General features: G+C 48.5%; 1 protein-coding gene across 1 annotated transcript in view; it reads left to right on the forward strand.

The window, feature by feature from the left end:
* The first annotated feature begins 5,471 nt into the window (after nucleotides 1-5,471).
* Nucleotides 5,472-25,065, forward strand: part of LAMC1 (laminin subunit gamma 1) — a 120,455-nt gene continuing 100,861 nt past the window's right edge. Inside the window, exon 1 of the mRNA XM_040407299.1 lies at nucleotides 5,472-5,835. Within this exon, the coding sequence (XP_040263233.1) occupies nucleotides 5,472-5,835 (364 nt within the window). The remainder of the gene's footprint in view (nucleotides 5,836-25,065) is intronic.

Raw genomic sequence — 25,065 nt, forward strand, 5'->3', positions numbered from 1 at the left:
TTTCCACAGAACCCATTGAAAGTCAATGGGTCCGCGAAAAAAAACGGAACAACGGCCGCGGATGCACACAACGGTCGTGTGCATGAGGCCTGAGTTTGTCTGATAAGCCGCCGTCAATCCGGGAAATGCGGCTGACACACAAGATGTGTTTCGCAAACTGAGCCCTAAAGTTTTTGCTGATCACCCGATGAACGCTTATTTGTGAGGTGAAAGTATCATAGATGTGGACACCAAAATCGTAGTTTCTGAGCAACAGAATGTTCTTTGTAAACAGGGATCTGCTGCAATCAATCTGGGGACAAGCAATCGCCCGTGTCCATGCAGAGGAGACTACTGCTGCACGTAAATGCAGCTCTCATCTCCTCCAACGAACAGGCAATTATTGGGAACGAATTGTCTGCAAAAGTCCATGTAGAAGAGCCTTTAGGAAGTTTTACTTTCTTACATCTGGTACAGAGCTATTTGCCAGAACTTTATGAGGGATAATCACTTGCTTCTGTAATACTAGGTGTGGCCCATAGGTGGTGTCACTGTTCCAAAACCCATAATGGACTTGCAGAGATCCGAAGATCCGTCTGCATAAAAGCTTTTTCATAGCTGAGTTTTCACTTCGTGAAAACTCAGAACCGACAGTATATTCTAACACAGAGGCGTCCCCATGGTGATGGGGACGCTTCTAGTTAGAATACACTACAAACTGTGTACAAGACTGCCCCCTGCTGCCTGGCAGCACCCGATCTCTTACAGGGGGCCGTGATCAGCACAATTAACCCCTTCAGGTGCGGCACCTGAAGGGGTTAATTGTACTATCATATCCCCCTGTAAGAGATCAGGGCTGCAAGGCAGCAGGGGGCAGACCCTCCCCCCCTCCCCAGTTTGAATATCATTGGTGGCCAGTGCGGCCCCACCCCCCCTCTATTGTAATAATAGGTTGGTGGCCAGTGCGGCCCCCCCCCCTCTATTGTAATTATTCGTTGGTGGCACAGTGTGCGCCCCCCCCCCCTCCCTCTATTGTAATAATTCGTTGGTGGCACAGTGTGCGCCCCCCATCGGCCCCCCTCCCTCTATAGCATTAACAACATTGGTGGCCAGTGTGCGGCCTCCCATCTCCCCCCCCCCCATCATTGGTGGCAGCGGAGTTCCGATCGGAGTCCCAGTTTAATCGCTGGGGCTCCGATCGGTAACCATGGCAACCAGGACGCTACTACAGTCCTGGTTGCCATGGTTACTTAGCAATAGTACAATAGTAGAAGATTCATACTTACCTGCTGGTGGCTGCTGCGATGTTCGTGTCCGGCCGGGAGCTCCACCTACTAGTAAGTGACAGGTCTGTGCGGCGCATTGCTAAATGAACTGTCACTTACCAGTAGGAGGAGCTCCCGGCCGGACACAGACATCGCAGCTCCCAGGTAAGTATGAATCTTTTACTATTGTACTATTGCTAGTAACCCGCTGCCACCAATGATCGGGGGGGGGGGGGGTTAGATGGGAGGCCGCACACTGGCCACCAATGTTGTTAATGCTATAGAGGGAGGGGGGGCCGAAATGGGGGCGCACACTGTGCCACCAACGATTTATTACAATAGAGGGAGGAAGGGGGGGGGGGGCGCACACTGTGCCACCGATTTATTACAATAGAGGGAGGAAGGGGGGGGGGGCGCACACTGTGCCACCAACAAATTATTACAATAGAGGGAGGAAGGGGGGGGGGGGGCGCACACTGTGCCACCAACAAATTATTACAATAGAGGGAGGAAGGGGGGGGGGCGCACACTGTGCCACCAACGAATTATTACAATAGAGGGAGGAAGGGGGGGGGGGGCCGCACTGGCCACCAATGATATTCAAACTGGGGAGGGGGGGGGGGTCTGCCCCCTGCTGCCTGGCAGCCCTGATCTCTTACAGGGGGATATGATAGTACAATTAACCCCTTCAGGTGCGGCACCTGAGGGGTTAATTGTGCTGATCACGGCCCCCTGTAAGAGATCGGATGCTGCTAGGCAGCAGGGGGCAGTCATGTACACAGTTTGTAGTATATTCTAACTAGAAGCGTCCCCATCACCATGGGAACGCCTCTGTGTTAGAATATACTGTCGGAAATGAGGTTTCACGATCTAACTCATATCCGACAGTATATTCTAACATAGAGGCGTTCCCATGGTGATGGGGACGCTTCAAGTTAAAATATACCATCGGATTGGAGAAAACTCCGATCCGATGGTATAAAAAGGGACTCCAGACTTTACATTGAAAGTCAATAGGGACGGATCCGTTTGAAATGGCACCATATTGTGTCAACGTCAAACGGATCCGTCCCCATTGACTTGCATTGTAATTCAGGACGGATCCGTTTGGCTCCGCACGGCCAGGCGGACACCAAAACGACTTTTTTTTCATGTCCGTGGATCCTCCAAAAATCAAGTAAGACCCACGGACGAAAAAACGGTCACGGAAAAACGGGACCCGTTTTTGCGGACCGCAAAAAAATACGTTCGTGTGCAGGAGGCCTTACTGAATGTCCCTAATCCTAAACAATCTCATCTACTGTTTTTTATTTGCCAGGTAGGCTAGCGCAGCAGTCTATCCTATTCTTAGTCCACACTGTTTTTTAAGTGATTGCCCCTAGACCTTGTCACAAAATGCTCCAAATTTTGGTCCAATTTGGAGGATCTAGATTTAGAAAAAAATTCACTGCATGTAGGTCACTGAGGGGGTGTGGCTTAATGGGAAACTAGACATGGTCTAAGACTTCGGCTGCTGTGAAACTACAACTCCCAGCATGCACGATTGACCTTTATGGGCACTGAATTCTGTCGCAAATTAAGCCAACCAATAAAGCCAGTCTCAGACGAGCAAGTTGACTGCAGGAAACACACTCCATGTGGGAGCGATAAATGGCGCTCTTGCAGAATACCATGGAGGGGGCATCACTGTGGTACACCAGAGTGTTACAAATACTGGCGTTTTGCACCAAGATTTGTGCTTTTTTTTTTTGCTGTGTTCTGCCACCATCGCCTTTTTACACACACTTGGTGGAGCGTGGGGGCAGGCCATGGGGAGGACATCCTTTACCCAACAAATGTAACAACGTTAGGCTACTTTCACACTCACGTTTTGTGCGGATCCGTCATGGATGGATCCGTTCAGATAATACAACCATCTGTCCGTTCAGAATGGATCTATTTGTATTATCTTAAACATAGCCAAGATGGATCCATCATGAACACCATTGAAAGTTAATAGGGGACGGATCCGTTTTCTATTGTGCCAGATTGTGTCATAGAAAACTCAGTTTTGTCAGAAAGACACCAAAACACTGCTTGTCCGTCTCCGAAGTGGAACGGAGACTGAACTGATGTATTCTGAGCGGATCCTTTTCCATTCAGAATGCATTAGAATGCAAACTGATCCGTTTTGGACCGCGTGTGAGAGCCCCCAAAACGCTAGTGTAAAAGTAGACTTTTAGGCCTCGTGCACATGGCCGTTGCTCGGCTGTGCCCACATTGTGACCCGCAACCAGTGGGTCCTCAATATAAGGGCAACGGCCGTGGGCACGCCATATCACAGGTGCAGACCCATTCACTTAGATGTTATATTTTTTTTGCAGTGCGGAGACAGGGAGCGAAACCCCACGGAAGCACTCCTTCGAGAACATGTTTTATTTTTTTGGTGGTGCGGTCGGATCACGGAGCCATTCAAGTTTAATGGGTCTGCCCCTGTCTGCAGCAACCGGCAAGCCAAGTTCACACTTCAGTTATTTGGTCAGTAATTTCCATCAGTTATTGTGAGCCAAAACCAGGTGCCTTATCTCTGAGTAAGCTTCACTACTGGTAATGGAACTGATGGAAATCACTTCCCAAATAACTGGTGTAAACTCAGCCTTAAATTTGTTGGGCGGAGGTCCTGTCCATGCCGGTGTTACAAGGAAACTGACACATTACACCTCTAATCTATGCAGTTTCTGGCGCACAGACCTCCTGAGTATGAGCCAAAGTGATTAAGAGACATGCCTGTTGAAAGGGGTATCACTAAAATATGCCATCTATGTCAGATAGGTGCAGTCCCACCTCTGGGACCCACTCCCATCTCCAGAACGGGACCCCTGAAGAGAAGAGAAGTCAATGGTAAACGGCTGTAGCCGTTTTAATTGCAGATTACGCCGTAGAAAATGGCCATGCCCTGGGGATATGTTCACAGAGGTTTTTTTGGTGCAAAACTTGGCATGGACTGCACACCAAATACACATGCAGCTCTTCCCTGTTCATTTCAATGGGGAATCCATGTGGTTTGTGGTTTTTAAAAAATGCACTATGGAAAAAAGAAGTGACCTGTCCATTCTTGTAGCGGGGCGGGTAGGATGCGGATCCATTCACTTCAGTGGGGCCACAAAAGATGCTGTGTACTGTCCACATCCATATGTCTGTTCCACGGCATCCGCAAAAAACCCATGTCTTATTGACCGCATTACAGACAAGGATAGGACTGTTCTGTTGTGGGCCGGGCATTCCATTCCGCAAAATGCAGAATGCGCGCGGTCAGTATCCGTGTTTTGCGGACCGCAAAAATGTCTACAGCCGTGTGCATGAGCCCTTAAGGGCATGTTCAGATGAAGGATTTTGTGCGCAGGCTTCAGTGCAGATTTGGGGCCGAAAACTGGGCCAAATCTGCAATGAAACGTCCTACTGCTGTTTTCAATGGGAGGCCGCACACAGTTCATGTGGCTCAGGATCTTTTTGACATTGCGGTTTTCAAGACCGTGACAAAAATGTACAGGTCCATTCTTCAGGACATCACTGTGCGTCTTATCCTTGTGCATCATGGAGACCAATGACAAGCTTTCTGAACATGTTGTTACATGGTGATCTGGGGCCCCATTCCAAGCTTTGCTCTGGGGCCCCATTCCAAGCTTTGCTCTGGGGCCCCATGATAACTTGTCTGAAGTGAACATTCCCTAAAAAAAAAAAAAAGTGCAGACATTCCTCAGGAGCAGAGCCTATAACACAGGCCATGCTGTCTGGGCTCTGAGGGGACCGTTCCATCCATTTGGGGGGGGGGGGAAGCTTTATCCCCCCGAAGATTTCCGGAAAGTGCCGAAGGGCAGTCCCAGCTCCCGGGATCCCGTTGCAGCTCATTCACATTCATTCCCAGGCTGCACCGCGATCCCAGAGCCCCCACCCCGTGTCCTCGTCCGGCCCCTCTATCCTGCCCCATAGAGGAGAGCGCAGCGCACAGTCTGTTCCCCCCACCCAGAGCCAGGTCCCGGGAGCCGAAGCCCTACACCTCCCCGGGATACCGATCCACCCGCCGGACACTCTCCTGTCCCGTACCGCTCTGTCCGAGGAGCCGAGAAACTTTCCGGAGAAGTTGGTGCAGGTCGGCCGGCGCTGCCACCTCTGAGCGCTGCCTCTCCCGGCTGATTGCGAGCCTTCCCGTGTGTTCCCCGTAGTTCCCCGGTGTACCGAGCCCCGGACATGAGGCCTCCCGTATTCGTCGCCCTGTTGCTCCTTGTGGACGCAGCCCGGGCCGCCATGGACGAGTGCTCGGAGGGCGGCCGGCCGCAGCGCTGCATGCCCGAATTTGTCAACGCCGCTTTTAACGTGACTGTGGTGGCGACCAACACCTGCGGCTCCCCGCCCGAGGAGTACTGCGTGCAGACCGGAGTCACCGGGGTCACCAAGTCCTGCCACCTGTGCGACAGCCTCCAGCCCCAGCAGCAGCACGGCGCCGAGTACCTCACCGACTACAACAACCAGGCGGACACGACGTGGTGGCAGAGCCAGACCATGCTGGCCGGGATCCAGTACCCGTACTCCATCAACCTGACCCTGCATCTGGGTGAGTGACCTGTGCCCCCTGTCACACCTGGTGACTGTGACCAGGCCATCATGAGTGACAGCCAACGTGGCCTGGATTCTTAGGGCTCATGCACACGACTGGATGTATTTTGCGGTCTGCAAAAAATTTACGGATGACGTCCGTGTGCAGAACAGCTAGCCCCTAATAGAACAGTCGTATCCTTGTCCGTTACGCGGACAATAAGGACTCGTGCACACGACCATGTGTATCCGCAAAAAATACGGATGCCGTCCGTGAGCATTCCATATTTTATTTTACGGAACGGAACAGCTGGCCCCTTAATAGAACAGCCCTATCCTTGTCTATTATCCGTTTACAGATGTACGGAAACGGAAGGCACACGTTGTAACTTCCGTTTTTTTTTTTGTGTTGACCCATTAATACGAATGGTTCTGCATACGGTCTGCAAAAAAAAAAAAAAACGGAACAAAAATATGTTCGTGTGCATTCAGTATTTTCGTATGTCCATTCCACATAATAATAGAACATGTCCTATTACTGTCCCGCATTACGGACAAGGACAGTACTGTTCTATTAGGGGCCAGCTGTTCCACCTCGCAAAGTACGGAATGCACTCAGACATCATCCGTATTTTTTTGGGCGGATCTGAGTTTTGCGGACTACAAAATGCATACGGTCGTGTTCAGGGTATGTAGGGCAAACAGCGGGGGTCTAATAGCGCTTACTTTTTTTTCTGGGCGCTGCTCCGTTCGCCTGCTGTGGCCCCCGTTAAATTCTCCTGCGCTGTATGCTAATTTTTGCATCAGAACAATGAGGAGGAGACTGAGTCTTTCTCTGAGGGCGTTTCCTTCTCCCTGGCTGTAGTGCTGTCCACTGTGATTGGACAGCTCACAGCCAGGGAGGACACGCCCATTGAGAAACAGGGCAGTCTCCTCCTCCCTGTTCTGATGCGAAAATTAGCATACAGGGCGGGAGAATTTAATGGGGGCCACAAAGGGCGAAAGGAGCAGCCCCCAGAAAAAATAGTAAGCGCTATTAGATTGCCGCTGTATGCCCTACATACCCTGATACTTAGTTTATAAAGTCTGGACTCATGAAAGGTCCTCAGAGACCAGAGACCCTTTTATATGGGCAGGAGCTAAATAAAAAAAGACTCGTATGTGACAGTCACTCGGGGTCCAGCGCCGCGCTGACTTCTCCTCTGCTACTTCCGTCTACATGCATGCCACCTCTGCTGGCCAATCAGTGGTGACATTGGTCACGTGCTGATCCTGCACAGTCACCGCTGAGGTCATTGATCGGCCGGTGTAGACTGCACGTCACACTTCTGGTCCAGTAGGGATCGGAAGCAGAGGAGATGCCCATGACTGGTCAGTCTGACCACATGAAAATGGGTTCCTGGCTGTGGAGACCCCCTTTAACTCATAATGTGACCGCGTTCACTATCATTAGTTACGATTTAGCTTTGTAAAAATGTGATCCTAAAGGTGTATTCCCATCTCGGACATTAATGGCGTATCGCTGCGATGATAGGTGCGGGTACCACCTGTGGGCCCCACTTCTAGGGCCAGAACGGGGGCATCCGAAGCGAAAGAGGGCGTGCCGCACACGCACGGCATGCTCTCCATTCACTGCTATGGGACTTCCCGGAAATAGCTACGCCAGCGCTCGGCTACTTTCAGAATTCCCATAACAGTGAATAGAGGATGGCCGCGCACGCTCAGCTATCCCATAGCAGTGAATGGAGAGTGCACCGCGCATGCGCAGCCACCTCTCCATTCACCGTTATGGGACTGCTGGAAATAGCCGAGCATGCGCTTGGTTACTTCCAGGGTTCCCAAAGCGGTGAATGGAGGGTGGTCGTGTATGCACAGTGCTCTCTCTTTCACTCTGGGGGTCCCATTCTGGAGATAGGAGCGGGTTCCAGACCTGTCTGACACTAATGGCATAGCCTAGCTATATGCCATCAATATCTGAGATGGGAATACCCCTTTAACGCCAGGTGACCAAAATTGCCATGTAGCCCTCTCCTAATCAGTGACGGGTGAGTCTTGGTCACCTCACCAATAGAATAGGCACTGAGGTCCCCGGCAGGTTTCCATAGTCTTCATTTTGCGTATGTTGGTTGAGACATTTCTTCCCATGTCCCAGCGCACAGTGGAGTCGTCTACCCCAGCAGTGGGCGATTTTCAGCTTGGTACCATGCTGTTTGGGATTGTCCACCCGCACCCTAGTACATGGTGCCAGCTTCACAGCAGCGCTCCTCTCCCTGTCACCGGCCGCGGGTGACACATTCCCTCTGGTTTCCTTCCACACTACATAATTGCTTCTGATGTTATGAGCAGCTCTTTCCATCCCCCGGGGCCGTGAATACACAATCTCTGTTGTGGACACCACAATACACAGTGCTGTGCTCCGGAGTCTGCCGCCCTGTACGTCTCTGCCCCAGAGTCTGCCTCTGCCGCCCTGTACGTCTGTGCACCCCGGGTTTGGTGCCGCCCTGTACGTCTCTGTGCACCCCGGGTTTGCTGCCGCCCTGTACGTCTCTGTGCACCCCGGGTTTGCTGCCGCCCTGTACGTCTCTGTGCACCCTGGGTTTTGCTGCCGCCCTGTACGTCTCTGTGCACCCTGGGTTTTGCTGCCGCCCTGTACGTCTCTGTGCACCCTGGGTTTTGCTGCCGCCCTGTACGTCTCTGTGCACCCTGGGTTTTGCTGCCGCCCTGTACGTCTCTGTGCACCCCGGGTTTGCTGCCGCCCTGTACGTCTCTGTGCACCCTGGGTTTGCTGCCGCCCTGTACGTCTCTGTGCACCCCGGGTTTGCTGCCGCCCTGTACGTCTCTGTGCACCCTGGGTTTGCTGCCGCCCTGTACGTCTCTGTGCACCCTGGGTTTTGCTGCCGCCCTGTACGTCTCTGTGCACCCCGGGTTTGCTGCCGCCCTGTACGTCTCTGTGCACCCCGGGTTTGCTGCCGCCCTGTACGTCTCTGTGCACCCTGGGTTTGCTGCCGCCCTGTACGTCTCTGTGCACCCTGGGTTTGCTGCCGCCCTGTACGTCTCTGTGCACCCTGGGTTTGCTGCCGCCCTGTACGTCTCTGTGCACCCTGGGTTTGCTGCCGCCCTGTACGTCTCTGTGCACCCTGGGTTTGCTGCCGCCCTGTACGTCTCTGTGCACCCTGGGTTTGCTGCCGCCCTGTACGTCTCTGTGCACCCTGGGTTTGCTGCCGCCCTGTACGTCTCTGTGCACCCTGGGTTTGCTGCCGCCCTATACGTCTCTGTGCACCCTGGGTTTGCTGCCGCCCTGTACGTCTCTGTGCACCCTGGGTTTGCTGCCGCCCTGTACGTCTCTGTGCACCCCGGGTTTGCTGCTGACTTAATGACTTTGTCTGCTACAGGTCCCTTTGCTTCCAGCCTGAGTGCTGTGGGTTTGGCACACGCTGCCTCTAGCGACCACTCACTTGCTTTCACATAGTCTTTGGCACCGTACAATGGGCAGCTGACCACCTGCCTGTAAACTATGTACCCACCTGCCTTTCGGCCTGCTACACGCCAGGCTGTTGCTGCCTCGTTGAAAACCTTTTGACGCCCTGCATATGACCCCAGTCTGTGGCTGGCACCCTTCTTGTTGGTTACCCCTGCTTCCCACATGTCAGTTTCAGCCCACAGCGCTCCGCCCTGTGTTCGTGCTTTATTTTTTTTATATTTTTTTTATAGCTTGTTGTAGTTATAACCCTTGCATTATTGTGCCGTATAGGTACATACCTTGACAGTAGGCTACCTTTGTAGAACAGTATATGGTGTGCGGAAAGTTTTTTTTTTATATATATATAGACTGGAGGGGGTCTGACAGCCCGCACTCTGTAGCGCTGGAACCATACATTGTGTAGTGGAAAGAACTGGTAACTGCAGTACTGCTCCCTTCTCCGTGTTCACACACAGATTACTCTGGCTTTTTACTTTCCATACACCCTGTGGTTTTTACAGCTTTTAACAGGCTTTTTTTCCCCCTCTATTGAGATGGATTAAAATTAACTCTTTCCAAAAAGAAAGCTGAGCCTCTGATGCCACCAGATGTTGGGTAGCTACCCTATAGGTCAGTGCTCACCCTTATAAACAGGCCTTTGAGATAACATGTAGGATGGAAGCTAAGGCAGTGATTGCCCCTCATCAGTGCAGAGCTGAACCCAGGAGGAGATGAAGAAATACGTTATAAAGTGAGATGTGCCTAATTTATTTAAGGTTATCTGTCAGCAGATTTGTCCCTATGACACTGGCTGACCTGTTACATGTGCGCTTGGCAGCTGAAGGCATCTGTGTTGGTCTTGTGTTCATATGTGCCCGCATTGCTGAGGCAAATTATATTTTAATATATGCAAATGAGCCTCTAGGTGCAACTGGGGCGTTGCCATTACACCTAGAGGCTCAGCTCTCTCTGCAACTGCTGCGCCATCTGCACTTTGAGAGAACCAGGTGTGATGGTGTTTCCACTGCCTGGTCCTGTCAAAGTGCAGAGAGAGCAGAGCCTCTAGGTGTAACGGTAACTCCCCTGTTTCTCCTAGAGGCTCATTTGCATATATTAAAAACCCCTTAGTGACCATGCACATTTTTTTTAAATTGCATTCCAAGAGCTAGAACTTTTTTTTTTTTTTTTTTCATCAATGTACTTGTGTCTTATTTTTTGCAGGACACGTTATAGTTTTTAATACACCATTTTAGTTACATGTAATTGATTAAAGCCGGTTGTTTAGCTAAAACACCCTTTGTTTACGTCAGTAAAAAGGTGTATTAGTGGTCACTAAGGGGTTAAAATTAAAACTTGCCCATATGAACCTGGGACCAACACGGATGCCTTCAGCTGCCAAGCGCACATGTAACTGGTCAGCCGGTGTCATAGGTACAGAACTGCTGACAGATGCCCTTCAATCCCCATCATGATTAGCTTCAGATGGAAATGGCCTGATGTATGGGAAAGAAACGGGGCATGCTACGGCTTTTAAGAGACTGTTCATACATTGTACTGCATTTTGTTGTGAGTTTTTGGAGTGTGTGAACATGGCCTTATATTTAGCTCTTCCCTATAACATCTAAACTTAGTCCCTGATTTATCAAGACCAGCATATGGCGCGTCTGCCGGAGGAGGCATGACGTATGGAAAGGCACAGCCCTCGTCCTAAAGTACTTGCCGCCTCCGACAGGCGGTGCACCGGAATTAAATCCACGGCACCTCGTGCAGTTTTCAGTTGTTATTTTCACCAGACTCTGGCGTAAATAAAGATTATTTCACTGGGAGCAATGCCCTCGGCGCGCCCCCTTTTCGTAGACTTGTCGAGGGCAAGGTAAAATGCAGATTGCAACCAGAAAAGTCTTGTGCATTAAAAAGTTGCAAATCCGGTGGATACTCTACTTTTCTATGCCAAAAAGAGGCGTAAGGCGAATGATAAATTTCCCCCTTAGTTCATACAACCAAATACCTATTGGGACACTGTCCATAATGAATGAGGTCCAAAGACCCGATTATACCTTTGTGTAATTAGACCTTTTAATTTTTCCTTCACCAAAGCAGCAATTAAATGCCTGGTACAGAGAATGGCGCCCCCCAGGCCCTGTGTGAGTGAGCGCGCCATCTGCTCGGGCCCCTGCTCCCCGCGCCTGCCCAGAAAGGTGACAGACCTGAACGCAGGTTGTTTCTCGGGGACAGGAAGCGCGTCTGTCCGTGGTATTTTTGGGGACATTCCTAAAGATCAGTCTATTTTCTGCCATTGCGTAGATGAACTACCAGAATAGAGACGTCTTCAAAGCAGTCTGCCGGCCCTTGGCGTAACTGTGCGGAGCTCTTATTTTGTCTACCTTCCGTGCCCTTCCTGCTGGACCCTTCCATGCGCCCACTGAACTTTTACTGAACTCCTCTGAAAGTCCCTGAACTAATACGATGGGAAGTGGAATCATTAAACGCATTGTAATGCATTGATTTTATTTTTATGGAAAAGCCAAAGATAGCCAAGTGATAACCGGAATACCCCTTTAATGGAAGTTCTACCTTAAAAAAAAAAAAAAAAAAAAGTCACATGGTTGAATTGTGCTTAATCAAAAGCTGAAGTATAAATCATGGGGGATGTAGAAGTAGCTTAAGCCCTTTGAAATGGGAGGCAGACTTCAGACCGTATTCACACACAGCAGATTTGTTGACGTTTCTGTCTCATTCATGTGAATGGAGCTTGCAGACATCCATGTGAGGACCTCTTTCAAATGAATGGATGTGATTTTCAGTTGCAGGCATTTCTGCAGCATATCTGCCTTGTGTGAATAAGCCCCTAATGCCGGATGTGTTGATAAAATAGTCGCACTTGCCCCTTGAATGGTTAAACCCGCTGCAGCCTCTGGTGTCTTCTGTAGTTTCCTCTATATATAAATCTGCTGTCCCTGATTTCCAGTATCGGAGAAGGTAATATTTGCACGTCAGGCGTGTCTTGTGTGGTCAGTAGCACCTGGTAGAACTTGCATTTACACCAGCTTTTCAGGCGTGCTTCACGTGTCCCTCCGAGCTGCATATAAGCATTAACGTGGATGTCTATATCAAGCTGGCAGCTCAGGGGTTGTGTCCTTTCTGCTGCAGCTCTCTATCTCTTGATCACAGCTGAGCATGTGCGGCCATCTCAGTGAGCCAGACAAAGAAATAAGGGGGGAAACACAAACAGCAGGTGGCGCTATACAGGTACATTTTATTAAATTTCTAATTACATGCAATTACAAAAGTATCCAGATCAGGTGCTGGTTTGAAAACTGCAGAATATGTTTTATGTGACAACCCCTTTTAAGGTTCAGTAACCGCTTTCTGGCTGTACCTGAGGTTCTCCATGCTTCTGTGTAGGTTAACATGGTCTTGTGACCAGAAATGGACCAGTATTTGTCCTGAGTAACCACAAGTGCTGAAGGTGCCTTCACTAAATGTTGGCCTGCGCTGACCTGTAACCTGCCTACACACACATGACGGCACTCGGAGCTGCAGAGGCTTCATTTACATGGATCCATGGGAACACGTACTGATCTCTAACACAGTCCTGTGCAGGAGGCCCTGGCATGGGCCCCTTTTGTGTTCTCCAGTCTAGACTTCCAAACTTTGTTCAAGGGGTGTCGTTTGGGTATCTCAGGGTGGTCTTGCAAACGCAGCAAATTTGTTGCTGAGTTTTCTGCTTGTGAAAAATCCTTGCGGCCAGCCGATGGATTTCATCATGATTTGGACAGTCGGTGAAATCTCTGCAACAAATCTGCTACATATGAATTCACCCTAGACTGTCATTGAACCACCTAAAGGGGTATTCCACTTGGTTAAAGTTATCCCTGCCCCGGCAGAACCAAATACCACAGTGCAGCACAACATACTGCTGTCTTCACCCCAGTATTCAACTGTATCTCCATCCTGAGGATAGTGATACAGTTGAGTAGTGTTGAGCGAACTTCTGTTTTAAGTTCGGCGTCTAAAGTTCGGCTTCCGGTTAGCGGAGAATCCCGATATGGATTACGAATTCCGTTGTGGTCCGGAATTCGGAATCCATATCGGGATTCTCCGCTAACCGGAAGCCGAACTTTAGACGCCGAACTTAAAACAGAAGTTCGCTCAACACTACAGTTGAGATCATGAAGGCACCTGTGGCCGCCGGCCATGTGCATAAGTACCTGATACTCCTAGCATCAATTAATGTGATCATTATGTACCCAGCCAGTGGCCATGAGAAGGGCTCTGACGACACCCTCCACCCTCTGCCGGGCATCGGTCCACTGTGAAATTTCCCTGTACGATCTATGGCCTGTCCACTCCTGTTTTCAGCAGAGATGAATGGAGCTCCAGCTGATCCATGTCTTGGTAGCTCCAGACAGAAGTCTGAATAAGGCCTCTTGCACACGAACGTTGTGTGCCCGTGGCCGTATTGCAGCCCGCATACGGTGGGTCCACAATACGCCCGTGTGCACTCCCCATCACGGATGGGGACCCATTCAAGTCAATCACGGAGATGCGGAACGGAAGCACGGATCGGAACCCCATGGAAGCGCAATTTTTTTTGCGGTGCGAACAGATAACGGACCCATTCAAGTTGAATAGGTCTCGATCTGTCCCGGCCGCCGCACAGTCCCCGAAGCGCGGAACGGATGCACAGCGTTCGTGTGCAAGAGGCCTAACGTTACGTTTTACGGTTTACTATTCTGCTGTACCCTTGTGGACAGAAAATATTTTCGCGGCTTTGCTCCTTTTGTTTTGGGAAACTGAGGAATAATTGCAGAGGGGGAACCCTCCTCCCAGGTAGGGGCGGTTTCTTTAGTAGCTCACAAAGGGAACATGTAGTTAATAACAGATTTCGGGGATTAAAAACAGATTTCCTTCCAGTCTCCTGGCTCCCAGGCAAATACGTCATATGTCTCACATTTTGCTTATATTGGTTAATTGTGCATCTATTACCGAGAAAATAAATCCTCATCTTGTTGCTTTGAACCGAGGTTGTGTGTGAACACCAGGCGGTTATGGACGGAGCTGTCAGATGCAGGTGGTGCCTTCGCTCAGCTGCTGCGCGCATATCCGGCTTTTTTTTTTTTTTCTTTTCATTGGAAATCCTAGCAGTAGACAAGCAATGTTAAAGGGGTTTTCCACTTTGCACTATGTATAGTTTACTTGGTTTCCCGTGCCTGCTCCCGTTATCGTCAATCAATTTGTTCCATAGTGTTTCCGTCCTGCTGGTTTAGGCCGCCCGCACACGATGCGGAAAAACCACAGCAGTACAGTACCTGCAAAGGGTATGAGATTACACAAATCTCATGTACACTTTGCAGATTTTAAATTATATTTTTTTTTTCGTCCAGATTTCCAAATCCGCCGTATGGCCTATGTTTGCAGTTTTAGCTGCGGATTTCACCCTTTTCCAACGAAGAGCGAGATCTGTGGCAAAACTGCACCTACCGTAATCCACACCAACATCCGCCTTTAGAAATTGCAGATATGGTGCAGAAACGCAGGGAAATTCATGCCGATCTTATGTCCGTTCACGCGCGCTCGTGTCAGGTGGCCTTAGGACGGGGCCCTCTAGATGACGACATAGAAAATGGCTCCATCTGCAAACCCCCCCCCCCCCCCGGCTGTGTGCACTCCCTTTCCGTTTTCTGCTGCGTAGACGTCATATCCAGCGTTTGCCGTCTGCGCAGTAGAAACTAGTCATGCCTCCCAGTATCCCGTCCTCCAAGACGCCTTGAGAATCGAGCGTGCACACCAGCATTTGTCTGCTCAAGTGGCTGGTTATATATTTTTTAGATTCTGAGCCCCATTGGGAACAGCTTGATGCTAATGTCTGTAAAGCGCGGCGGAATATGTTAGCGCTATAGCGCATAAAAAAAAAATATATATATTTTTTTCAAACATGGGCACCTATGGGTGTTGGCTGCCCCACTAAATGCATGCAACTGAGGTTTCCGCCAGGAAATCTCCCCCCCCCCCCCCCCCCCCCCCACTAACAGACAGGCACAGCTTTTAGGAAGCGCCACCTCCGTCCCATCCTCTTCTGTCTTGGTTTATGATCCTATAACCTATGTGAAATGAGAGCGATTGTGTTTAGGGCGGGGATGAAGGCCTAATGCACACTTATTTAGTCTGGGTTGATTTACTTGGCAGACGCAGTGCCTGGAAATACCTCGCCCACACTGCCAGTTCCGTGATGACATACCTGCCTGCCAATGTTTTTTCAGTTTGTTGTGTTAGAAGTTTTGGCCTTTATTCCACGTTTTGTCATTCTCCACAGGGAATGTCAGATTCTGTATTTGCTTTTCACGGTTTGACTAGAAGTTTGCTAATTCTATATCCGTCATGGACTTTTGGAGTGGTGAGTAGTCTCAGGACGTGGCCACCGCAGCGGCTGTTTGCCGCATAGTCCTCAGCAAGCGGCTGAGATGAGCTTTGTCTGGCCCAGAGACCTCGTATTAGAAATGTACAGTGGCGGAAATAATTATTTGACCCCTCACTGATTTTGTAAGTTTGTCCAATGACAAAGAAATGAAAAGTCTCAGAACAGTATCATTTCAATGGTAGGTTTATTGTAACAGTGGCAGATAGCACATCAAAAGGAAAATCGAAAAAATAACTTTAAATAAAAGATAGCAACTGATTTGCATTTCATTGAGTGAAATAAGTATTTGAACCCTCTAACAAAAAAAGACTTAATACTTGGTGGAAAAACCCTTGTTTGCAAGCACAGAGGTCAAACGTTTCTTGTAATTGATGACCGAGTTTGCGCACATTTTAGGAGGAATGTTGGTCCACTCCTCTTTGCAGATCATCTCTAAATCCCTAAGGTTTCGAGGCTGTCTCTGTGCAACTCTGAGCTTGAGCTCCCTCCATAGGTTTTCGATTGGATTAAGGTCCGGAGACTGACTAGGCCACTCCATGACCTTAATGTGCTTCTTCTTGAGCCACTCCTTTGTTGCCTTTGCTGTATGTTTTGGGTCATTGTCGTGCTGGAACACCCATCCACGACCCATTTTCAGTTTCCTGGCAGAGGGAAGGAGGTTGTCGCTCAGGATTTCACGATACATGGCTCCGTCCATTTTCCCGTTTATGCGAATAAGTTGTCCTGTGCCCTTAGCAGAAAAACACCCCCAAAGCAAAATGTTTCCACCCCCATGCTTGACGGTGGGGACGGTGTTTTGGGGGTCATAGGCAGCATTTTTCTTCCTCCAAACACAGCGAGTTGAGTTAATGCCAAAGAGCTCTATTTTGGTCTCATCAGACCACAGCACCTTCTCCCAGTCACTCTCTGAATCATTCAGGTGTTCATTGGCAAACTTCAGACGGGCCTGCACATGTGCCTTCCTGAGCAGGGGGACCTTGCGAGCCCTGCAGGATTTTAATCCATTGCGGTGTAATGTGTTTCCAATGGTTTTCTTGGTGACTGTGGTCCCTGCTAATTTGAGGTCATTAACTAACTCCTCCCGTGTAGTTCTAGGATGCTTTTTCACCTTTCTCAGAACCATTGACACCCCACGAGGTGAGATCTTGCGTGGAGCCCCAGAGCGAGGTCGATTGATGGTCATTTTGTGCTCCTTCCATTTTCGAACAATCGCACCAACAGTTGTCACCTTCTCTCCCAGCTTCTTGCTAATGGTTTTGTAGCCCATTCCAGCCTTGTGCAGGTCTACAATTTTGTCTCTGACATCCTTGGACAGCTCTTTGGTCTTTCCCATGTTGGAGAGTTTGGAGTCTGCTTGATTGATTGATTCTGTGGACAGGTGTCTTTTATACAGGTGACTAGTTAAGACAGGTGTCCTTAATGAGGGTGACTAATTGAGTAGAAGTGTCTAACCACTCTGTGGGAGCCAGAACTCTTAATGGTTGGTAGGGGTTCAAATACTTATTTCACTCAATGAAATGCAAATCAGTTGCTATCTTTTATTTAAAGTTATTTTTTCGATTTTCCTTTTGATGTGCTATCTGCCACTGTTACAATAAACCTACCATTGAAATGATACTGTTCTGAGACTTTTCATTTCTTTGTCATTGGACAAACTTACAAAATCAGTGAGGGGTCAAATAATTATTTCCGCCACTGTAGGTCTACATGGTGGCCATTCAAATGATGTCTGCCAGAAGGGAAGCCGCGCTTACATAACAGTTCTTTATCTAGCTCCTAAAGGAGGGTCTTGCGGGGATCCCATTCTATTCATATGCTCCAGTAGGGCGTTTGTTTAGTACCTATGTAACTGGCTGACCTGTTAGATGCCTTCAGCTGCCAAGTGCACATGCGTGTTGGTCCCATGTTCATATGTGTCCGCATTGCTGAGAAAAACGATGCTTTACAATATGCAAATGAGCCTCTAGAAGCAACGGGGGCGTTGTCATTACTCTTAGGCTAGTTTCACACTAGCGGCAAGGAACTCCGGCAGGTGAACTGCCTGTCGGAACCGTGGTGCCGCTAGTGCACACGTGCCCCCGGACTACCGCTCCGGCCCCATTGACTATAAGTCAAGTTGCAGAGAGAGCAGAGCCTCTAGGTGTAATGGCAACGCCCCCGTTACTTCTAGAGATTCTGCTCTTTCTGCAGCTCCCACGCCCTCTGCACTTTTGATGGACAGGGCCAGGCAGTGTAAACCTGATCACATCTCATCCTGACTTCTCCTAAAGTGCAGAGGGCACAGCAGTTGCAGAGAGAGCAGAGCCTCTAGGTGTAATGGTAACGCCCCCGTTGCTCCTAGAAGCTCATTTGCATATATTAAAACTTTTTATTTTTCTCAGCAATGCGGGTTCATATGAACACGGGACCAACACAGATGCCTTGAGCTGCCAAGCGCACATGTAACAGGTCAGCCGGTGTCATAGGGACAAATCTGCTGACAGATGCCCTTTAAATAGTGCCCGTTGCAACTGCAACAAAAGTGTGCTGTGTGACTGTACTCTCATTCACCATGAAAGAGGTGCAAATCTGTATAACCAATCAATAGAACTGAACGAGGGAGGAAGAACTGCGGTAGTGATCATTCCTCCCCCATTCACTGTGCATTTGCCTTTGTAATATATCGGTGCAAACGAGCTCCGATCAGCATGTTTAGCGTTGATTGCCGCGTGTCTTCCCTGAACATCAGCAGTCTAATAGACAGTCCGTGCCACCTGAAGGTTCTAAGTAAAGGTCACCTCCCAACACATCTCAAGCAAAACTTTAGGTGTAAATAGAGCAAAAAACGTACCCAGGCTATTTAGTAGTTTTCGTTTTTAAAACCTTGGAAAATGCGGAATTGTGCATTAAATTGGATCGAGTAGGCCGGGTATAAAAGCTGCTGCATAAACTATTTTACCCACTGTGCCAGTGCGTGCCCTAATCAGTAAAGTATGTCTTATTGACCCTGAGAATTTTACTCCCTGAATGACATTTTTCACATTTTCAACCATACAGAATCGGGATTTTGGATCCTGAATCCAGACTTTTCCCATAGATCTGGAAGAGTACAGATCATGAAATTACATAATCCACCGCCTACTCCTGCTGGAATTTTGGGAAAATAAAGAGAATTGTGTTTGAGAAAACAAGGCTGCATTATGAAGTCAGCCTGCTTGTGAGGAATGTGTTTTAGGGGAGGCCGTTCCCCCTTAAACACTACAGATGGTGGAATGCGATGTTACAGCGGCAAGACCTAAAGAAAAGGACAATTGCTGCTGTATTCATGTGGATATGTCAGCACGGTTACACAGCGGCTGTCCCTTTAAAGAGACATTTACATCATTTTTTTTTACTTTTTTTATATTTTTTATATTAACATATACGTGAATATTCAATGTAATTTTCCAGGTGGATGGTTCTCTGGTTATACGTTTTTAAAGTCTCTCCACGTCTTCTGCTTCATGTCCTGGTTCTTTAAAGGGGTTATCCAGCCCCTAAAATGCCCAGGCACCTCATATAGGTTATTATCACCTCACTCCCTGGCACCCGTGTCTTTCCTGATCCCCGCAACCTATATGAGGTACCCGGGCATTGGAGGGGTCATTATAGGGGTTGGATAACCCCTTTTAACTTTCTCTTAATTTGGACAGAAAACAACCTCACTGTTAGACTATCCCTGTGGGCAGAGAAAACCACCCCCTTCCCCTGTAGTGACTCCATTAGAGCATCACACTTTACACTAATCAATGCAATGCTCTTCTTTGGGTATCTTTATCTAGGCCTGTCAAGAGAATAATCAAGCTGTCATACTGCTATCCCAATTCTACACTTATTATTATTATTATTATTATTATTATTATTATTATTATTATTATTATCCCGCAGACAACATCCCCTCACAGCAGCAGTAAACGGACACTGGATTAGGGCCCTTTCACACTTGCGTTCTTGTCTTCCGGCATAGAGTTCCGTCGTCGGGGCTCTATGCCGGAAGAATCCTGATCAGTTTTATCCTAATGCATTCTGAATGGAGAGAAATCCGTTCAGGATGCATCAGGATGTCTTCAGTTCCGGACCGGAACGTTTTTTGGCCGGAGAAAATACCGCAGCATGCTGCGCTTTTTGCTCCAGCCAAAAATCCTGAACACTTGCCACAAGGCCGGATCCGGAATTAATGCCCATTGAAAGGCATTAATCCGGATCCGGCCTTAAGCTAAACGTCGTTTCGGCGCATTGCCAGATCCGACGTTTAGCTTTTTCTGAATGGTTACCATGGGTGCCAGGACGCTAAAGTCCTGGCAGCCATGGTAAAGTGTAGTGGGGAGCGGGGGAGCAGTATACTTACCGTCCGTGCGGCTCCCCGGGCGCTCCATAGTGACGTCAGGGCGCCCCACGCGCATGGGTGACGTGATCACATGGACACGTCATCCATGCGCATGGGGCGCTCTGACGTCATTCTGGAGCGCCCTGGGAGCCGCACGGACGGTAAGTATACTGCTCCCCCGCTCCCCCCTACTACTATGGCAACCAGGACTTTAATAGCGTCCTGGCTGCCATAGTAACACTGAACGCATTTTGAAGACGAATCCGTCTTCAAATGCTTTCAGTTCACTTGCGTTTTTCCGGATCCGGCGTGTAATTCCGGCAAATGGAGTACACGCCGGATCCGGACAACGCAAGTGTGAAAGAGCCTTTACCCATCTATATAGGTTGCCTTGCCGTGTGTCTTGATTGCTTCAGAAGAAGGCAATGTCGTATTTTAATTTTCGATGGTATAGCTCTACAGAAATGAAAATGAATATTTTATTTGGTGGGGGGGGGGGGGGGGTGTTGGATTTATTAAAGGAGTTCTTCAGGAATTAAGAAAATACTTAAATATTACTTGATTGTACATATATTCCCAAATACTTTACATTAGTTATAATGGCTTGTTTTGTTTGGTGAGCAATCATTAGGAAAAACAAAATAGCTGCTGTCCTATTATTGCACACAAAACCTGTCCTAATCACACAGGAGGACAAGTTATTTCACAACACTGAGCTAAAGCACTGCCTCATCCTCCTCTCTGCTCTGCTTGTCGGGCATTATGATCCTGAATACATTTTAATATGGTCATCAGCTGAATCTCTGTAGGAATGGAGTTCATGAGCAGATGTGGCTGATGAGCAGCAGCACTTGTATGCAGTCTCTCTTACCTATTGCCACAGTCTGTCCTGTCCCTCCTGTACTGTACTGTCCCTCCTGTCTCCTCATGGTCTCCATTCCTACAGAGATTCAGCTGAAGATCTTCTCATCTGTGTTCAGGACCATAATCCCTGACTAGTAGGAGAGGAGGATGAGGCAGCTCTTTAGCTCAGTGTTGTAACTTGTCAAGTAACTTGTCCTGCTGTGCTATTAGGACAGTGCTTTGTGTGTACTAATAGGACAGTGGCCATTTTGTTTGTCCTAATCATTGCTCCCTAGACAAAATGAGCCATTATAACTAATGAATGGTATTTGTGAATATATTTATAATAAAGTAATATTTACGTATCTTTATTTTCTTCCCGGAGAACCCCTTTAAGACCGGCATTGTGTGTCATGGCACTGTCCTGGCGCAAAATATGCCAAATTTATTAAGAGGAGCATGTCGAGCCACCCTTGCACTAGAAATAAAATGTACTCCAGCCAGGTGCTGGAGTAGATATCGGGTGTCATGTGCACATTTTGTTAAATGAGTCTAGTTTTGGAGGTCCCTCGCACAGCCTGTTTCCTCCTACCCATGCCCCGCCAACCTTTTTGCAAAAGTGGCAAATGCGGTTGAAAATGCAAAAACGTTTACACCAGGAAAATGTATAATAAATCTCCCCCATTAAATTTACAAAAAAAAATTAAAAATTTTGATGGACGTGTCCCTTAAAGGGGTTGTCCCCTTTTGTAATATTGATCTATTCTCAGGATAGACCTCCGTCGATCTGATATTAATGACCTAACTCCCAGCGCCCCTGGCGTTCAGAGAACATGGCGTGTGTGCTGCAGCCTAGCGTCGTATGACACTGTATTTCCCTCTCCTAGAACCAATACTTATATGGGTCCATTCACACGACTGTATGGTCGACATGCCCGTGTTGCGGACCGAAAATAGTGGTCTGCAATACGTTAACTTGAATGGGTCCGCAAAATACAGCCAAAGATGGGCCATGTCCTATCTTTTGTGGAGCGGACGCACGGACCTGAAAGCCCACGGAAGCGCTTCTGAGGGTTTCCGATCTGTGCCTTCACTCCGTGAAAGGTAGGACATGTTATATCGTTTGCTGTAATTTTGCGGATTGCTGACACATTAAAGTCAACTCCGCAGAACGGAGTTCACGCGGCCGGAGCCCATGTATTGCAGACCTGCTCTTTGCGGTCCGCAACACGGGCATGATGGCCATATGGTCATGTGAATGAGCCCTATGAATGAATTACTCCGTAATAGGTTTGAAATCTGAGGCTTAAGGAGGAACAGTTTAGGCCCAGAGATAGATTTGGATCCATAATGCTGCCTTGTGCTTGGTGCTGCTTTTTGTCCCTGAAACTATTTTTACTCCATTACTATATCATTTTGTTCCAGTCTTCCAGGAAGCTCACGATAAACCACGCCATAGTAAGAAATGATATTGCAGTGCAGAGACTTGTCGGTCTCCCGGAATCGATTTTTGTAGGAGTATCATTAACATACTTTATGATTGGGGGGGGGATGATGCTGGTGGTGAACCAAATAGTACATTTCTTCCTTGTAGCCGGCCTGGAAAAGTAGAAGCTTGATTGACCTCTGTGCATCCTCATCCGTCAGTATATTGTAATCAGGAAGCTATGAGTACGTGACCTTTTTAGAAGGACCAGCATCCCTCTTATATGAATGGGGCTGACCTCTTGACATGCCTAGGTCTGCCTGTGGCCTTTTCCTTTTACGTCCCGGGATCCTATGGAGTAACGTGCAGATGAACTTCGTCGTGAGTAGAGGAGTCTGTTTATGGAGAGCCAGAATTGACCCATAAGTCATCCCATGCATTTGTGTGACGCCATGTTAACGTCCACGGGGTGCACTGAAAATCCACACACACATGCTGTGGATTTCAAAATTTACACTGCAGTTATTTGTATGTATGGAAAAATAAAGTTACTGCTACACCTTGTGGCTCTGCTCTCTCTGCAACTGCCGCGCCCACTGCTCTTTGAGTGAGAGGACCAGGCGTGATCATGTTTGCACTGCCTGGCCCTATTAATTAAAGTACAGAGGGCGTGACGGTTACACCTAGAGACTCTGCTCTCTCTGCAACGACAACACCCCCGTTGCTCCTAGAGGCTCATTTGCATATATTAAAACACCATTTTTCTCAGCTATGCGGACACATATGAACACGGGACCAACACAGAGGCCTTCAGCTGCCAAGCGCACATGTAACAGGTCAGCCAGTGTCATAGGGACAAATCTGCTGAGAGATGCCCTTTAAAGGGGTTTTTGCTGTCAGCAAATTTTGGGAAATCTGTTTCTAGGTATTTTCTCTTCCAGGTGCCCAGTCCTCACGCTGGAGCTGTTGCTTCACGCTTTTTGCCTCTAATGAAGAAGCGGCTATTAACTTAAGATTCTGTTGTGTTTTCCTTCCGATTCTAATTAAATCATACCCAAACTTAATTTTCGCAGCTAACAAGTGCCACCTGTTCCCTCTCGGCAGCCAGGCTGCATGTCCGTCATGCAGGAAAAAGAGCGGTCCAGCGAGCGTTTTTTTACAAACCGGTCTCTGGTTTGTGTTGTGGGTCAATCTTGGGAATCGAGGCATGCTTCCTGCCAAGTGCAGGGGGACCGAGGTCAGGGGAAGGGGATAGGTTTTTGTGTCTACAGAGAGGGGAGGTTTGGGAATGCTCATGGACAGTCTGGATGTGTCCACCTCGCCTTTAGCGGGGGATGGGTAGGGATTTTCCAGACCACAGGCTAAACTTTTTTTTTTTTTTTGTAGCATTCCAACTTCAAGGGTTTCTATCACTTCGTTTCACCTATTTAGCTTTCAGACACTAGCGATCCGCTAGTGTCTGCTTTATCTAACCATCCTAATATAAGAGCTTATTGTCCTGCCGTTTAGCTAAAAAAATAACTTATATAGATATGCAAATGAGCCTCTAGGTGCTATGGGGGCGTGATTAGCACCTAGAGGCTCCGTCTACCTTAACAAACTGCCGCCGCCCAGCGCGTCCCTCCAGCCCGCCCATCTCCTCCGGAATACGATGCTCCTCGTATTCGGCGCATGCGCAGTGAATGTCTGATCGCTTCCCTGCTCAGACATCTCCACTGCGCCTGTTCCTCGGAGCACTATGACGTCATCGGCGCAGGCGCAGTGGAGATGTCTGAGCAGGGAAGCGATCAGACATTCACTGCGCATGCGCCGAATACGAGGAGCATCGTATTCCGGAGGAGATGGGCGGGCTGGAGGGACGCGCTGGGCGGTGGCAGTTTGTTAAGGTAGACGGAGCCTCTAGGTGCTAATCACGCCCCCATAGCACCTAGAGGCTCATTTGCATATCTATATAAGTTATTTTTTTAGCTAAACGGCAGGACAATAAGCTCTTATATTAGGATGGTTAGATAAAGCAGACACTAGCGGATCGCTAGTGTCTGAAAGCTAAATAGGTGAAACGAAGTGATAGAAACCCTTTCAGTAAGCCCTTTTTTTTTTTTTTTTTTTTTTTTCAGCGGGCCCATTCCAGGGACCGGGGCGACGGAGGAAACAAAGAGCGCTGTTGATCGCAGTTGGTCAGAGATGTTTGGGCCAGTCGTTGCGTGTGTCCTTGTCCTCTTCGCTGAGATGAATTTTCCAGTTTCCGAGTGCTAGGAGGGGGCAGAGGGTAAAGCTCCTGGGGACAGTTAAATTCAGTATCTGTTTTCCAAGTTTTCTTTTTCAGTTTATATTTTTTATTTCTTTCGCCTCTGGGCTTTTGAGCATTGCTCCCACGACCCGATGTTAAGATTTACTTAACCCAGACAGTGCTGGCGCCGGTGCATCCTTGCCACTTTATTTTTATATAAGAAGCCGGCCTGAATTGAATGCTTGGCATGCCCCGCACGGATAAGCCCCCCTTTGTTTATCGCTTACACTTCTTCTATAATAGTAGCAAGGTTTGCTCTGTGGGGTATGTTTGTCACCATACAAAGGAACGGTCATCTGAATGGCAGGGACAGAGATGTTTGTATCTTGACATATTGGTGTCTAAATCGGATTGGGAATTAATGTGTGTACAAGGGTTTTGTTTGGAGGGTTTGCGAAGCACAGATTTTACACAATGTCGCCGTTGGAGGGGTGGGATGGAGAGCGAACGTGCAGTCCTCCTGC

This window comes from Bufo bufo, chromosome 9, assembly GCF_905171765.1.
Source record: "Bufo bufo chromosome 9, aBufBuf1.1, whole genome shotgun sequence".
NCBI classification, from domain to species: Eukaryota; Metazoa; Chordata; class Amphibia; order Anura; family Bufonidae; genus Bufo; species Bufo bufo.